The 18,849-nt window shown below is 35.5% G+C and overlaps 1 protein-coding gene across 1 annotated transcript; it reads right to left on the minus strand.

Moving 5' to 3' along the window:
- Positions 1-692: 692 nt before the first annotated feature.
- LOC132731430 (uncharacterized) lies at positions 693-17,242 on the minus strand. Its single transcript, XM_060717611.1, has 10 exons — positions 17,088-17,242; positions 13,283-13,351; positions 12,797-12,947; positions 9,137-9,699; positions 8,111-8,190; positions 7,214-7,315; positions 5,917-6,135; positions 3,674-3,935; positions 2,981-3,135; positions 693-813 (listed from the first exon to the last, which is right to left on the minus strand). The coding sequence occupies exons 2-10, from the start codon at positions 13,346-13,348 to the stop codon at positions 693-695; spliced, it is 1,719 nt and encodes a 572-aa protein (XP_060573594.1). The 5' UTR covers positions 13,349-13,351; positions 17,088-17,242.
- Between the last annotated feature and the right edge of the window lie 1,607 nt (positions 17,243-18,849).

Genomic DNA, 18,849 nt, shown 5'->3' on the forward strand with positions numbered 1-18,849 from the left:
ACACTTCTAAAGTACAGTTCATTTGCTCTTATCTTGTTTAAAACTTAAATAGCATTATTTTTCTCCATTAAAAACAGATTTTTCAGCTATATTTGTATCAATATGATATATATTGCAAATGACTTGAGGTATCTTATCTATTACTTAAATACATTTCTGTATAAAGTTTTGTATCTTATATAACCGCAATTTGCAACTTTTACTTTGATCCACGATATTCCAATGCTATAAAATTTAGAAAAATGTTCAAGAAATATAAGATATATTTTTGATGCAGTCATAACATCAAGAAAAGTACTGGAAAATTAGCCAAACTCGGACGATAGTTAAAGTAACTAATATAAACATATCACATATTGAAAAGCTAAGCTGAAACATATTGATATCGCTTTATACGAGTACTTTCTCTTGTTCGTGCCAGTAATTTTAAAATGATTTGTTTTTAAGTCATTCTATATAACTTTATCCCTACAAAACATCGTGTTTACACCACTGGTACAAAAGAAAGGACGAAAGAAAGACAGAAAAGAAATTGTCTTGAGAAATTTCATTTGTTTGGGGATGCTGACAAAACAACGATTTCATAATACATATCATTCATACCGGCACTCATATCTAACTATATCTTAAATCTTTTATAGATTATACGAAGATAATGACTCAACTTCGTATTTATACGGTTCATGTTCCATTTAGGAAGCAAGTCTAAGAAGATCAGCAAGTCCAAACAGTACAGCCCCTACAAAAGGTGCATCAAGTCTAAATATCGAAGCAAGTTTTAAAGGCGGAGCAAATACAAGAGGCACAGAAAGCCTAAAGCACAGCAAGCCTAAAACACGTAACAAATTCAAGTAGTGCAGTAAATCTTAAAGACGCATCAAGTTCTAATAATGTCAAGGTCTAAAAAATGCAGCAGTTCAATCTAGTGCAGCACGTGTAAAAATCCCAGAAGCGAACCAATATCTGTGACAAACACACTAGTCAAATACTCAAACGTTGCGTTATTGAGAGAATTATTCAATCCAATTGCATAATTGAGATAAAGCTGATTCAAGCATTAAATAATTTATATGGAGGGTTAACTTAAAGCCCCGTTGAATACTGAAATCACGTACAATTACATAATATACATGTTTGTCTTTTTATTTAATGATTATTTAATAGGGAAATATATAACATTTTAAATCAATCATAATAAAAACCTCATTTAATAAAAACGAACAAGTGTTTGTTTTGTATGTTAAAGCGATACAAATTTCACACAGTGAATACGAAATGTAAGATTCTCACGAGAGGCCCAGCTACGAGTAATACTATAAGAGCTGATGTTCATGATGAATGATAATTTGATCTTTCATAGAAAACAAATTTTCCATTGTTTTCATCCTTTTAAATGGGTTTCAATCATTTTTACATCATTTCATGTCGCGTTACAGCATGCGCTGTCATTCATGGCATCATAAAATCATGTCGTCACACTGTTCTTGCTGATAGTAATTCTGAAGAATATCACGACTTTTATATAGTATGTGCATATTTAACCACAGGCAGTCGTTGTGTGCTACCACCAGACCTTATTTTAACTAATTGTCAACCAATTTTCACCAAATGAAGTGCAATCTACTCAGAAATGATTTCTCTTTCGAACAATGTACAATATATGACCAGTTGGTACGACAAAGATGGAATTTTAAAGCGACAATGCACTTATTGTTTAGTCGGACATCGCACGACCAGGCCGTAAGAACACGATTTTGAACATAAATCGATCTTTTTCTTGATAACAAACTAATGTCAGTGCACGCAAACAGTTGAAACAGAAAAGGCAGCTATATTACTATCGCCTACCGGTCCAAATTTAATCCAAAACGTCAGTAGGTAGGCACTTTCAGAAGTAATTTCTTTAATTACCCGATATTACATGTATACAAATCCTGACTCGGATATACCTTATGCGTACCCCATTTCGGTAAAGATTGAGCGAAGCTGGGTGACAGCGGGAAACTTGGCATGCGTACTTTGAATATTTGAATAAGGCCCTGTAAATATGTAATGTTGGAAAATTTAAGAAGTTAATGCAAATAACTACTGGAAATGCCTACCTACATGGTATTTCCGTCATGACTGGTACATTTGTATTTAAAATTACATAATGTTTATAGAGTTAGAACTTTTTATATAAAATATGTTTTGCCTCGTCATTGATAGCTAAAACCTATACATGTAAGTTAAAAAATCGCAAATAGGGTCTCAAAAATACCCCTAAACATTACTTGGGAGGCATGTATTAAGTGCGCTGGTCAATTGCAATAAAAAAACATGAAAAAGAACGCAATAGAAGCTCAGTAACAACTCGACAACATTGTGAAACGCTGTAACCTTATTTTTACTTTGCGAAAAATATCGTATTTTTTCCGATCATAAGTCTTGAATCACCGCGACACAGTAATTGAGACAATTTATATAGATGTTGGTAATTGGAGTAAAGAGGACAGGGGACATATCCGAATGATGGCCCCGGTAAGTTTTTTTTTAATTACTCGAAATTGTGTTTTAAAAATAATAAACTTTTAATATTTCTATATCAATGTTATTCTTTCTTGTTTGTGTACGGTGGCACAGAGGTGACATGTGGGTGTCTTTATTTATCTCGTTCCCACGAGATAATAAGTCGTTCCCACGAGATAATATCTCGTTCCCACGAGATAATTATCTCGTTCCCACGAGATAATAAGTCGTTCCCACGACATAATATCTCGTTCCCACGAGATAATTATCTCGTTCCCACGACATAATATCTCGTTCCCACGAGATAATAAGTCGTTCCCACTAATGTATGTGGAGGCACTATCATTTTATGAGCAAGGTTAAAGGGATCACAGTGACCTTACTTCGACCCCAAGCAAATCCCCCTTAGTAAGAGAGGTTACTAAGACTCCAGACTTGCAAGTTGAAAATATATTTTTTATAAAAGATTTACCTGAAAAACAGATAGAACTTCTTTATTTTGTAGATCAGTTCTCCTTTATTCTCCCTTTTCATACTATACGGATTACTAAATCCCATGTCAAGAAGACTGTCTCCATGTGCCGACAGAAACTGATCTCTTTTTTCTTCAGTGTCAACATCTTCCAGCTTTTAAGAAAGAATATTACAATCTAAACCTGACTTTACGTTGGAAGGTAGACTTCATTAAATGTTTGTACTGTCTGGCTAGCTTTTCTTGCCAGCCTCTCTTGCTATGCTGCTCGTGTTGTAACACGAAGGTCATTAGTATGCTTGCTTTAAAATCAAAGGTGCTGGGTTGGAGTCTTAACCAAGGCTGGAATTTTCAAGGTCTGTTAAATCTACTGACACTGTGGTAAAGGAAGGACCGACAGGGAGCAATTAAGTAGATCTAGATACATCAATGCAAAATGTGTTATTTTCTAAAAGTAATTTAGTAATGTAAAAGCAGGCCTAAGTTTCAATAGTAAAAGACTGTAGATTTGAGGAAAATTAAAAATGTTAATATAAAATATATATACTGAGCCGTTTTCACTCTTCTGATTTCTGCATTAATGCACATATAACTGAAAATCAGAAATAGGTGCCAACCAAGTGATAGCATTGTCCTAAATTAGAATTTTTTAATTTACTTAAATTGAAGTTTAAGTAAAGTGGAAGTACTCACCTCTTGAGTTAGCTGGTTAAGGTCTCCATGCATACTAATTTTTTTGTTTTCTAGGTCTGCAGCTGTCTCACCAACCATGAGGTCATACATTATTTCATTCAGGAAGTGAAGGCCCGGTCCATCCTGGAGGAGGGCCAAAGCAACAATTCTCCCAATCATTTGGTAATCCCTCTTTTCTAATAGATCTAAATTGTGGGTGAACACCTTGCTTTCTTCGGGGCCTTCAAAGTATCTGGATTCCTTTAACTCGTGTATGACCAGCCTACATAAAGTAAATATATGTACATGAAATTCATCTGTAATGGAAGTAAAATAGAACTGAACTTGATAACATAAAAATATTGGTACAGTCATACTTATCCTCAAAAGAGTTTTAAAGTGAATTTTTTCTCTTTTTTTCATATATTACATGTATATACCTGCTCATTATCAATACTTTAATGAAAATGTTAATCAACAACAGCTGTTGGAGGGAAAACGCGCACGAATTATTCTCTGGCGATAGCACGAAGTCCAAAAAGTACATAATTCAGCCGAAATACAAGACAGTTATGGGCCTTGGTATGCGAGCTTATGTTTCTTCTCTAACGCATATTTGAAGTGTACTTTAAACAGTATTAATTTCTAATATTATATACAAGTACATTCACATATAGAATATGTAAATGCAAAATACATGTTTATAGATATCATTATGTCATGAACAGAGCACTATTTATAAATATAAATAAGGAAATGAAAACCAGTCTTCACAGAAGACTTATATAAAATCATCTTCTTACGTCTGGTTTCACGGTTGATATATTCTATTAAAACCTCAAAATTATTGGCCTCTGGAATACGTGACTATAACTATAGTACTTCTTGGAACTAGGATTTGGAGAAAAATTACTATGAAAACAGAAGTAGAATCTAACAAAAAACGAGAAATATCACTGCTAGTGAGAAATGCCCCCGGTGGCACCTTTAACCTAGTGACCTCAAAACAGGTCAAGGAAGAGGACCTCATTAAAGTGTGTGTACATATAATGACTTTGATGAAATTCCTACAAAGAAGCATATTAATTTGTTGAGCATGGAAAATGTAATCAAGACCTTGAACTTTGACCCACTGGCCCAAAAATAGATAGTGAATATATATATATCATTCAGGTGCATGTACAGATAACGTTTAAAGATTCTAGGGGCAAAAATATCATTTGATGACAAAGGATAAAGATTTTTGTAAAGTTCATGGTGACCTTGATCTTTGACGTGAAGGGTGTAGGTCTCATTGATGTACATGAAGATCGACGATCCTTTGTCCAAGCAATTTCATTTAATGATCAAGGTTAAAATTTCAGCAAAAAGGGTCATAGTGACCTTGACCTTTGAGCTTGTGACCTAAAATAGAGGTGGTTGTAGACCATTTATGTACATTTACTTAGGAAATCTAAAGATCCTAGGGGAAGGCATTTTCATTTAATAAGCAATGTTACAGTTTTTGGAGAAAATGTCATGATGGCCTTGCCCTTTGACCCAGTGACCCAAGTTGGTCTGGCCGGTATAGATCATCATTGTTCATACATATGCGAAGTAAGAAGGCTTTAGATGAAAGAATGTCTATGGTATGACCAACGTTAAATTTATCTATTTAGGGTCATGGTGACCTTGACCTTTGACCCCGTGACCCCTAAGTAGGTCTGGGGTATAGAGCTCACCAAGGTGCATCATATGTGAAGTTTTGAGGCTGTAAGTGTTAAGACCTCCAAGTTATGGTCAAGGTTAAATTTTTGTGGCAAACAGACTGAAAGACAGACCAAAAACAATATGTCCATATCTATCGATCCGGGGGAATAACTAGAAAGAAACTGCATGGAAATGTTGCGTTTTGCCCAATCGTAATCTCGCTTACCACCCGACTGTGACGTAAGACTCTTTGTGGCAAAGACGAATTCTTGTATTCTAAAAATATGTTTATGTTTAGTTTTGAGTTTGGTGTTCAGAGCCATTTAAGAGATTCGGTAAATTTCATCAAGCAACATTACATTTCTGGTAAATAAAAGTATATTCAGTAGTTTTCAAGTAATGAGTATTCCTCTGAAATATCATCAAAACCGAATAAAAGATTTTCAGGAATAAGCATTGACAATACACTGAAAGACACACCTGACCCTCTTCCAAACTTCATGTCTTAAATTTTCTATTTATGACTTAAACATCCGATGTGAATCATAATTCTAGTAGATAACAAATTGAATCACCTGAAAAATTCACGGCGGGGTCCGCCATGGTCCTCTCCAATCTCTCCGGAAAACTTTATGTACAGCTTTCCCCTTAAATTAATTGTCTTCTTGTCCATTGCCCTGATAGCACTATTCAAAATATTATTTCTTAATACTATCAGTTTTGTTGTTTTACTTTCATCTACAGCTTGGCCTTTTAAAGTATGTAGGGCTTCATGTAGGGAAGACACCTTTTTTCTGAAAGACACATCGATGTACACGTAGGAATTACCATGATTGAACAACCGTCAAGGAAAATATTAACACTAATGAACAAAGTTTCATCACAATACAATGCCAGTTGCTGAATAACCTGTGGTAGTGCATCATATGTGTATATGTTCCACTTGGGCACTTACCGTTTAAGTGTTGTACATAATTATTTATTATGCTCAAAAACCTATCTGACTAATTTTTGTTGACGGTTCTTTCCGGTACAATTGAAGACCTTGAAAAAATTCCCCGGCCTTTTAATAGCAATACCATTTTTAATCAATTTTGATCTCTGTTCACGTGAAAACTATGCTTTACTTTTTATGTGAAATTTCAACACTCGGACATCGTTGAAAATGACTCAAAAGACAGGAATCTGCTATTTATTGCAAAAGGTGATTACTTAAATGTCTAAAACTGTACTGGAAGTGTGACGACCCTTTGTGTTACCATATGTCTTGGATCACAACGAGAATCTTTGTGTAGTGTTATGTATTATATGCTGTCACAAGTTCCATGTAAAACAACCTGTCTTCCTACGATTGGAGTGGTTGTCTCTGAAACTTTGGTTTTAAAAAATGGACCGCGACCTAAATGCTATTTGATAACTTATCTTCAAGAATTTGGGCTTAAAGCCAGATGCCAATGTAGCAGAGTGGTTAAGGTAACTGACTCTAAACTACTTCCCTCTCACCACTGTAGGGAAGATCCTCGCTGGATGTAATATCTTACATGCGAGCAAGCTGTCTTTCTAGAAGTGTCCGCTTGTGTTAACTTTGTAGGAAGAGGCACCTGTGTTCTTCCTTACTCACAAAAGCTGGAGGAAATGTCGCAATATGACCTGAATTTTTGCCCATGCGACGTTAACAATAAATGTAATGCAGCATCTATGAATTATGTCTATATGGCAAAACACTGATCAAATTATATCCGGAACATATATATAAGAACATTTGTATATTGTTTTACAAAATTTATCCAACAAATTTACACTTTAAGCATGCCTGAAAGCCAGCCAAACTTTGCTTTGCACAATTTATTTCTTCTGTTCTATTTTACTTACTCTTCCTCATCCAAGTCGAGGAGGCTTGCATCTATCGCTCTATTCATGTCTTCGTCTTCTTCTGCATCGACGAGATCTATTACCGGTATCTCTGTCTGGATCCTGAAAATAAACAGATTTCTACTCTAAAAGTTAGGCCATGATGTGTCAGGCGATAATAAGTTTTCAACTATTTAGAACTGTAAGTTTACAAACTGTGATAAGTTTGAATCAAATGGCATGGCTTTGTACTAAACCGACAACAAACGACGATTGACAAAAGCGGGTCACAATAGCTTTCTATGAGCACTTCATGCTCACTTGAGCTTTTAAAAGTTTATATTTAAATAACTTTGGACTTATATTTCTCCATGTCATTTCTCCGCCTCGATAGCCTAGTGGTAGAGCGTCCGCTTCGAGTGCGGAAGGTCGTGGGTTCGATCCCCGGCCGCGTCATACCAAAGACAGCATTAAAAGGGAGCTACACTGGCTTCTCTCTCATACCCTCGTGGCGATGGATACCATCAGGAATGAGGTGTCGAGAGTAATTAATATAAGTTGTAGAACTTGCTTCACAATCGACCTAAAATAAATTAGTATAAACTAAACTAAAAATGCCATGCCCACGTAAGAGTCAATTTTGAGCCGAGGAATATCATTAAAACAATTTTAGTAGAGGAACCCAACATAATGCTAATACCAAATACCAAACTTCTAGATATTCTTGTTTTACTTTTATTTTAAACGGAGGCCTACTTTAAAAGCTCAGCAAGAGCGTATTCTGCTCATATGAGTTAATTAAAGTGTCTTGGAGTGAAATCATATTTGCGACTTCTTAATCATCTAACTGAGCTGCCAATTAAAAACTTTGTATAACTAATACAATGTCAGCATCTTTGTTTTTGGTTTACAACTTACCAAGAGTTAGGTCTTTGGTGTGGTACAGTTAATTCTCCAGGTCGACTAAGACTAAGACAATGTCTGGGATGAAAAGTTACCTGTAAAACCAATAAACCGGTAAACAAGGAAACTACACATAATCTTTTATCTTTTTATCTGCATTCATTTATTTTAAGTTCCCGTTTCGGAGTAAAACAAAGTGTGCATTATCATACAGCATTGCACGAAAACCTAAAAGTGAAGAAAATCTTCACCTGGTGCCTTTGCCAGCATTGAAATGAGCAGAATATACGAACATTTGGCGACTTTCACCCGATAAGCAAAACTAAGATAGATACCTTTACCTTTGACAAAGTAACATGAAAACTTTTTTCTAATTGTGGTGCAAGCATGCCATGCACATGTTTAGTTTTAAGATCCTAGGTGAAAGCGTTATATTTCATGAGTAAGATTTAGTTTTGGACAAAATAAGTTTTGGAGACCTGACCTTTGACATAGTGACCATAAAATTGGATTCACATATGAAGTCCAAAGCTCCGAGGTAGAAGCATTTCATGTTAAGATCACATCTTAAATATTTGGAAAAAGTCATGGAGGCATTTACATTTAAATTGACCTTATGGCCTCTAAAATGATTAACACTGTAGAACTCGTTAACATGCATGCATATACCTGTGTACACTGTACTATTCTTAAAAATAAAAAAAACTTCAATATAAAAATCAACCATTGTCTAGACCTTAAATAATTGACGTCAGTTGCAAATGCATCCTAAAATCTACAAATTAGAACTAATACTAACTTCCTACAAGTTTAACAGAATCCAAATACACATTGCAGACTCCGCTACTAACAACTTCATCAGATTTAAAAAATTACAATTTTATGAACAATCATTTTAAAATTTACTTTAAAACTAGACTTGTAAAAGCATCGAAACTGACTTTGAAAACATAAGTGGGGTTTGAAGTTATATAAGAAGTGTTTAACATCGCGCTCTATTTCTGCAAAGGTATCATTTAATACATATTTCAATGAACATACTTCACAATCGGGGCTGTTTACGCTCGCCATTGCCACATTTTGAAAACTCTCTGCCTCAGCTTCCATTTTCTCTTCTTCACATCCTTCTCCTTCATCTGATACACCTAATCCATCTGCCCCTACGACTTCCTCCCATGGCTCTTCATTCGTTTCAGAATCTTGACCCTTTTTTGTTTTCGTGTACAAATATACTCTGAGCTTCTTTAGTTTGCTTTCCTTGTAAAGTTCATCAACAGTTCTATTTCCTGCAAGAGTATCTCCCTTAAAGTCTCTCATTTCTGTATTCATACTCGATATTTTACCAAATTTTGACTGTCCATCGTTTGGAAAAAATGTCTCAATTGCTTTTGATAGAATGTCAGGTAAGGTGCAGCTTTTTTCTAAAAGTAATGTTCTTGTGCCGCCCCCATTCTGTGATCTTACTTGCTTGTATTTTAATGCTATTTCGTCTAAGTGAAACCATCCCATTTCTACGCGTCGACACATTCGTGACGCGTTTTTATTTCCCAATCCGCGTTTACCAGAGGACATAAGCTCACGTATCTTAGCGGTATCTGTGTTTCCTGCAATTCAAAAATATTCGTATGAATTATAAAACAAGAGTCTCCGTCCTTTTATTACATAAAACGGATCACCCGAAAAGACATACTAGGCATTCACATTCTTAATGTAAATATTACATCTGCAATGTTCTGTTTTAATGCATAAAGCTCTATTCTAAGTAATTGCAGAACAAATGAAAAACAAGAGATGTCACTGTAAGATGACAAATGTCAACGATGGCGCTTGAAAGGTAACGGTCATAACAACTATGAATGCATTTAAATGAAATATGAACTGTAAAGTCTACTTGCTCCCTTGACATTATCGCATGAAGCATGTGATACTTTGTTTCATTGTAATTCACGGTCTTATACCTTTATGAATGGCAAGAGCATAGACTGGATACAACAATAATGTAACAAGAGCTGTCGGCGTGACAGCGTGCTCGACTTTTCTCAGTGCTTGATAGTAAGTCAAAAGCTTTAATAGTAAGAAAGATATTTGACTTAAACCAAAAATTCTAAGTTAAAAAGGGACATAACTCTTTCAGAAATCAAATTAGAGTTATGGGGATTATTTCCCTTTGTGCAGATATTGATAATGAATAAGTATTTTAAGTTTCAAGCCAAAAGCTTTGATATTAAGAAAGATATTTGACTGTAATCAAACATTCTAAGTTGAAACGGGGCATAATTCTGTCAAAATTCAAATCAGAGTTATGGGGATTGGTTCACCTGGTGGAGTCTTTGATAATAAATAACTATTTTATGTTTCAAGCCAAAAGCTTTGATAGTTAAAATGATATTTGACTTTAACCAAAAAAGTTTAAGTTGAAAAGGGGCATAATTCTGTCAAAATTCAAATCAGAGTTATGGGGGTTGGTTTACCTGGTGTAGTCTTTGATAATAAATAACAATTTTAAGTTTCAAGCCAAAAGCTTTGATAGTAACTGATATATTTGACTTTGACCAAAAAATTCTAAGTTAAAAAGGGGCATAACTCTGTCAAAAATAATCTTAGGATTATCTGCCTTGTTGGTATGGGTTCCCCTTTTGATAGTGAACAAGTATTCCAAGTTTCAAGTGAATACCTTTGATAGTCTTTGAGAAAATGGACACCAACGAAAAACTTAACCAACCCGGACGCAGACGCAGACGCTGACGCAGACGCAGACGCAGACGACCAACCTACGACAATAACTCGACTTTTTTCTTTCGAAAAGTCGAGCTAAAAATTGAAGGTTCTAAGCTGAAGCTCTTTCATTTTACAGGAATTGTTTTGGTAATGAACTTGATCTTTTAATTTTTTGTAAGCAAAAGAGGTTTTGGTAGGTATACCTCATCAAAGTCATTCTGCTTCTGAATACGAAATAAGCGCTGAATTATTATTAGCAATATTTCTCTTTTTTATAAAGCCCAAATTACATAAGCTTATCTGAGATTGAAGATGACAAAATCACGGAACATGAAGGCTGCCATTCAGGTGATAACTTGGCGTCATCAACACGAAATTAAATTTTCAATAATCAATTACCAGTTAATTAAATATAACTTCTCTAAAATACTAGGAAATTGGTAAGTCTTTATGTCAGTGAGAATCGATATGTAATATACCTGAAGGAAATTGTAATGAATAATGAGATAATACAGCATACAAGAAATATCGGAGGGACATCACGCTCGACTATTCTCAGTGCTTGATAGTATAATACAAGCATTTACTCCAAAAGGGACATAACTCTGCAGAATAGCAAATCAGAGTAATGGACATGTGCCTTTGCTTTTCAGAGTAATGGACATGTGACTATCACCTTAGAAACGCAAAGCGAACAATAGTGTGAAGTTTCATTTCATTTCCTTCAGTTAGATACCAGCTTACATACAAAAACTTAGCTACAAATTTCTAAGTCCAAAAACAGGCATAAATCTGCAAAAGCAAATCAGAGTAATGGGGCATGTGCCCGTCACCAAAGATACTCCTACAAAACATGTGTGTGAAGTTTCATTCCATTCCCTTCAGTAGTTACTTATATACCAGTTTACAAACAAAACTTAACCAGATATTTCTAAGTCCAAAAAAGGCATAAATCTGCAAAAAAGCAAACAGAGTTATGGGACATGTGCATACAAAGTGGGTTAATCACCTAAAACAAGTATGTGAAGTTTCAATCAATTCCCTTCAGTGCTTACCAGGATACCAGCTTACATACAAATACTTAACCAGAATTTCTAAGTCCATAAAGGCGCATAACTCTGCAAAACAGAAATTCAGAGTTATGGGACATGTGCATACGAAGTGAGTTAGTCACCTAGTACAAGTGTGTGAAGTTTCAATGAATTCCCTTCAATAGTTACTTAGATACCAGCTTACATACAAAAACTTAACCAGAAATGTCCAAAAAGGGGCATAACTCAGCAATAAAGCAAACCAGAGTTATAGGACATGTGCATAAGAAGTGGGTTAACCACCTAAAACAAGTGTGTGAAGTTTCATGCAATTCCCTTCAGTAGTTATTTAGATACCAGCTTACATACAAAAACTTACCCAAAGTGTGACGCCAACGCCGACGTCAGGGCGAGTAGAATACCTCTCCTTATTCTTCGAATAGTTGAGCTAAAAATCTATTTCTTTTTTGGCAGTTTGGACTACTAAGTACACATTAGGTTTGTGTATCCCCTTATTTGACAATGACGACCTTAAACCTTCGACCCAACAGTTGGGGGCCCCTTTTTTTAAAAAGAGGGAAAAAAGGTTTAATTTTTGGGGGAACAAAAGGAAAACCCCTCCAAAAGCAAGGTAAATTTGTTTTTTAAGCAAAATTTAAAAAAAAAAAAGCCTTTTAAAAGGTGGTAAGCACTTTAATTATATTACCAATTACATAAGTGTGAAATAATTTTCTATAATAATATGACATGTATAGAAACAAATGAAAATAATTTCACTGAATGATCCAATGAGGAAACATCGACAACATTCTCCGGTGCAACTGATGATGATACTCTCATGACGGATGTAGGAGCTGCGTACAGACGACCTAACACCGACCTATCCCACTCCAATAACCATGCCTTCTCTTTCGGTATACTTTCAAATAGAATTTTGGAATTGTCACTTTACCTGTGTTTACTTCTGTGCCATCGTATTTGGTTGAACCAGACTTTTTCATATCACGTCTTGCAAAAGCCATCAATGCTATGCGGTCACCATAAGCTGGCAAGTATTTTTTCAGTTCTTCATCAGTCATAATAGTCACAGTGTCACAATCAATCTGTAAAAAGCAACGCTTAAATATGGTTTTGTCAATATTTCAGCGCATTTCAACACAACAGAACCAAAAAAAAATGGGAGTTTTGTTTTGTTGGCTTTTAAGTCGCAAAGACACATATTAAGTTCATATGGCGACATATTCAGCCTTCGGTACACGTTGTCGCCTGTGTAAAATCACCGACCTTCCCCTTCCGTAATCTATGTGTCTGAATAGTTTCCTCACATGATAGAGAAAGCAGAATTTAGTCCTAGCCTGTTCCTACTGGCATGGAGTTTACGGACAGCAGCGTTACATAGCCTACCAGCTATTTTATTATATTCAATTTTATTGTTTACCTTGTCTTCCAGCATTTTATCAATCACAGCTTTATCTACCCCTCGTCTCTCAAGGAAGTCGTCCATTTTCTGCAAAGTAATATATAGGCTAATTATGACTTGACACGAAATGGTAATATGTACGATCGACCTAACTAAACCTTTCTTTGTTGTTCAACGGCCACTTTGTGGCGTGGTCTAGTGGTTACACATTCGGAGTACTGATCAAAGAATTGGTGCTACAAACCTAAGGGTAACACCATACCCTAAATGTAACTTTTCTCGACCCTAAAGTTAATGGTCAAAGCCAAAGGTAACAAAAATTTAGCGACACTAAAGTTTACAAATTACCTTCCATGTTGCTATTTTTTATTTCCTTTTGAGCTGACTATTACTTTTATTGTCGACAAAAGCTACTATTAAGACACGGTGTTATCTTTGATATTGCAGAAACTTGTGACACAGTAAGTAGCAAATCTGGACTGACACTAAAGGTAGCATGACCCAGCATTAATGGTTACACACTTGTATGATCAGCTTATCTATTTCCAAGTACATGAAATAGTGACTAAAATACTCGAACTAAACTCTTAAACAAGACTGCATTTGAAAAGTGCAATGCCGCTGGCCATAACAAATATGACATGCCGAATATCTATTATCCAATGAAATTTCATATTATAAATTAAATTGCAAATGGGCATAAGAAGAAGATATCTGAAGTTTTTTTTTATATTTTGGTTGCCATGGCATGGGATCAAATTATTTGAACAAGTTTGGTAAAGCAGCACCCATGAAACATTCCTGTGAAGTTACCTTGAAATCGGACCACTGCTTCATTAGGAAAAGAATTTTTTAAGTGTGGGTGTACAAAAGTCATTTTGGTTGCATGGCAACAAGAGTTCTGCATGGACTCAAATTATTTGAACACCTTTGGTTGACAATCACCCAAGGCACATTCCTGTGAAGTTTAGTCGACATCTGACGAACAGTTTTTGAGAAGAATATTTTTAAGTTATGTACAGTGCACAAAAATCATTATTGATGCAATGGTAACCAGAGTTCTGCATAGAATTAAATTATTTGAACAATTTGTGTAGACAGTCATCCAATGAACATTCCTGTGAAGTTTAGTTGAAATCCGACCAGTGAAATATGAAAAGATTTGTTAAGTTCGGGTGTACAAAAATCCCTTTGGCCGCCATGGCAACCATAGTTCTGCATAGAATCAAATTCTTTGAACAAATTTGGCAGCATTCACATAAGAAACATTCCTGTGAAGTTTAATTGAAGGTCCATCAAGTAATTCACGAGGAAAAGACGTCCTTAAAGATCATATTTGTCATTTTTTTTAAAAAAAGCTGATTTGATAAAAGTGTATTACCACGATACAAATATGAAAGAATTTTGAAAATTGAAGGAAAACTGACCAAATTACAGCACTTTTAAGAATTTTCCAAATATGGAAAAAGAATAAATTAGGCCACGCCCTCTTTTTGAAAGCAAATTTTATATCACTGTTACTTAAGCATACTTGGTAGATGAAGAAAACTAAATGTGTTTCTATGTAGCCCTACATTATATCTATCAAAAACATGAACTGTCATCTTTAAAATTCACTTGTACAGTTCATGAATTGTGTTTGAATATTAATGTGTCTATGACGTCATAGTTGAAAATAGGGGGGCCTCCGTGGCCGAGTGGTTAAAGTCGCTGACTTGAGATCACAGGTCCCTCACCACTGTAGGTTCGATCCTCACTCGGGTCGAAATCTTTCATGTGAGGAAGCCATCCAGCTGGCTTACGGAAGGTCGGTGGTTGTACCCAGGTGCCCGCTCGTGCCTGAAATAATGCCCGGAGGGGCACCTGGGGTCTTCCTCCACCAATAAAGCTGGAAATAAATCGACGAAAAATCTCGGCGGGACGCTCTAGGATGACCCGACTTGAGTGTACGGTCGCCCATATGGGCTTTCCGGCGGCGACCTTAAATAAACGCATCAAAAAAAAAAAAAAAAAAAAAAAAAAGTTGAAAATAATGAATATTCATATATTTACATTTTAAAAATGCTAAATTAAGCACCAAATATTTATTTATTGACCAATTTGGATAAAATTTTCACTGACGTGTTCAGTGTGACTAGCTGTATAACATATGCGATTTAGAGCAATTTTATTTTTTTCGAGATATATGACCTTTAACGTGACCTTAATATTTTCTTTAATCTTAGCAAACTAAAAGGTGCTCCTATTTGAACAAACTTGTGCTAGTACGTTATAAACCTGGTACAGACCCCCACTTAGCAGTTCGAGGCAAGAAGATGCTCTTCTATATTTAGCTCTAGCGGTCCCCTTAAAGGGGTCAGGTGCTCGCATTTGAACCAACTTACGAACAGACCTTGCGTACATGCTACAGATCAACTTTGACGAGGAATATCCTGGATCCACCAAGCGGTTCATCAGAAGAGAATGTTTGAAGGTTTTTTTCTATATTAAGCCATAGCGGTATCTAAAAGGGGCCAGTGCTCTCATTTCCATAACCTTAAGAATAAGGACTAGGATCAAAGGGAAACACTGTCAGTGTTTGCTTCCGAGCTGATTGAAAACGATCCAAGTGCGTTTTCTGACAGTTGTGTTGTGACACAGACATCTGGGCCCGTATTCATCAACGTTTAAAGTCTAAAACTTAGACTTTGACTTAAGAACAGCAAATAATCAAATTGCCATAACTTTGTTTGTAATTTATTTTGCATAAAGAAATTTTGCCCTTTTGTTTGCAGGCATAGAATGCACATTCATGTAAAGTTTCATTGTAATCTAATATGTTTTAACAAGGACAGAGTAAAATGAAATATTGGCATTTTGAAGTCAAAGTCTAAAACTTAGACTTTAAACTTTGATGAATACGGGCCCTGGTCGGACCATGGGCCACATTTCTTTAAATTACACCACAATATTGGGTCGTAGGGTCGTTATTCTTTGGGGTCACAATTCTTTGCAAGGGGTCACTTTGCTTCACGTGAGTGAGTTGTTTGTTTTGTTTGTTTGTTTGTTTCATTTTACGCCTTTTTCAACAGTATTTCAGTCATATAGGCGGGTAGTTTCCTAACCATCGTTCCTGGAGAGTTACACCAGTACTAGACTACCTTCCTCCGCGCTAAACTACCAAAGCATCTCCCGGGGATCGAACCCACGCCAGAGAGGTAACTGGATTAGAAGTCATCGACTCTAACCCCTCGACCACGGAGGCGGTGTGAGTGAGTTGTAGCCTTTCAATATTATGATTTTATGACCGGAGATCATTATTTTGTCATTATTCTGTTGGGATCACTCTACTTCGTTACCCTCCCAGAGATAAACAAGGGGGACTGATTCACTGATTCTGCTTTTTATCTTCTTGGTTAGTGCTCAGTGACTAAGATCTAGATGAATGTACACCCACATGTCACCTCTGTGCCACCGTATGAATGGGATATCTATTGGTGCCATTGCGCGACTGGACCGGCCATACAGCTTGGCACTGGTGTGCAATATATTTTTTATCAATGACCATTGACTAACAATAGGCCCTTTGAATACTGATTATTAATGGAATTGCACTAATTAATTTCTATATTTTTCGTCCTGAAAAAAAAAAAAACCAGAAGGCCCTAACCCCGAGTTACGAGGACTTTACAAACGTGCATGCTAAATGTATCTGTATCTAACTAAACAAATGCAGAAGGCCCTAACCCCGAGTTACGAGGACTTTACAAACGTGCATGCTAAATGTATCTGTATCTAACTAAACAAATGCAATTAGATCTATTCTAGTATAAATTAACAATACCTGATTTGAAAGAAACTCCCGATATTGATAATCAGCAAATGGTTAAAAGAAGGAAAAGGGAAGTAACTTTTTGTTGCGTTTTTACAAAGACGAATGAAGCGCAAAAAGGGGAATAACCTTTTCCTGTCACATTGAAAGCTTTTAATTGGCTAATTTATCTTGTTCCCACCAGATAATTATCTCGTGGGAACGAGATATTATCTCGTGGGAACGAGATAAGAAGTCGTGGGAACGAGATATTATCTCGTGGGAACGAGATAATTAACTCGTGGGAACGAGATAATAAGTCGTGGGAACGAGATATTATGTCGTGGGAACGAGATAATTATATCGTGGGAACGAGATATTATGTCGTGGGAACGAGATAAAAAAAGACACCCACATGTCACCTCTGTGCCACCGTATTTGTGTGTAGGAAATGAGCAGTATTTTTGGGCTTTTACGCGAAACTAAGCATTTTGGTAGCTTTGTATGTATTTGTGACTCTCCGAATGAAGGTGAAAAAGAAATGAAGCTTTGACCGTTGGTGCCAAACAAGTAAGAAGTTTTGATAAATTGTGAAAAATCTAAACGTATGATAGACACTTTATAAATCATTTCTCGGAAATGCCAATAATTACACTGTGTGTTAGTGATATTTCTAAAGGAATCGGGCGAATTCTTGAGTATGTTGCATCTTCATGAAGATCGCCCATATCGGTATATTTTAGGTGTGATTTTTGCTGGTTGGGGTTTATATAATTGCTGTCACTCATTTTATTTAGAAGCAATGCATGCAAACTGTTTTCTTCAATGTATATCATGTATCATTGAATAATGCTGTGCAACTGGTTATCTGCATGTGAAACAGGTATTGAAATATTTTGAAATGTATTTTTGGCCACACCGAAATAAAGAACTGTTCCTTTTTAGGTGCACTTTAGATTATACGCAGATGTTACATGACATTTACTTTATTTCCTGTCATGACAAATCTCCTTACCAGCAACTATAACGGGAGTTACTTATTCTTTACAATGAACCTCAGATGTTTTATTCTTGTCAATTTCAGTTATCTAAATGTTGTTTTGTTTTCTCCATCTAAGAAGTTATCAGTTTACCAATTTTGACAAAAAGTTCTGTTTCCGTCTGTTTTCTTTAACAGTTTTAGATAAGTATAAAACAGAGAAACGTTAATGTATTTCTTGATCAAATTTTAATCTATGTAAATTATTTCACTGTTTAAAAGAAACATTTGAAGTTAAAAAAAACAGGAACTTTTGCTATAGTCAAGTAATATTATAGGTTTCGGAGCAACACACGGTGTTTTCTAATTTATTACAATAATCTGGTAAAGGTTATGGTATAAATACTATAAATGGATGTTGCTAATGTTAACATACTAAGAATAACTGTCTCTAAGAGGCAAATCGTCATTTTGGTACTAGTAAAGGGAAAAATGTCAAGGTGTCGGACATCTAGGGAAAATGATTCTTAATAGTCTTACTTAAGATGACATTAGATAACTGTAACCCTGTTCTAAGAAACATAAAGAAACAGAACGACATTTGAAGTATATTCAAAGCTTATGTATATCATATTAACTTTAGGATCAAAACAATAGATCATATGTGCACCTAATAAAAGAATAAAAGATAAAACGTAAATCTTACGAAATCAAAATTTTACATATTTTGATATTGAACCGCTTTGCTTAATTATTTATTCTCAGCTTTACATACCTATCTTTAACAACAAAAACAGATGTCCATGACAGTAGTGC

Source organism: Ruditapes philippinarum, unplaced genomic scaffold, assembly GCF_026571515.1.
Source record: "Ruditapes philippinarum isolate M1 unplaced genomic scaffold, ASM2657151v2 ctg1586_1_1_1_1, whole genome shotgun sequence".
Classification (NCBI taxonomy): domain Eukaryota; kingdom Metazoa; phylum Mollusca; class Bivalvia; order Venerida; family Veneridae; genus Ruditapes; species Ruditapes philippinarum.

Bases quoted from the DNA above. Each gene is read 5' to 3' on its own strand.
- LOC132731430 (XM_060717611.1), bottom strand. From the start codon at position 13,348: ATGGACGACTTCCTTGAGAGACGAGGGGTAGATAAAGCTGTGATTGAT. The intron at 8,191-9,136 runs GTATGTTCATTG...TTGGTTTTACAG, and splicing joins TAAACAGCCCCGATTGTGAA to GTAACTTTTCATCCCAGACA. The intron at 7,316-8,110 runs GTAAGTTGTAAA...GTTTATTTTCAG, and splicing joins CACCAAAGACCTAACTCTTG to GATCCAGACAGAGATACCGG.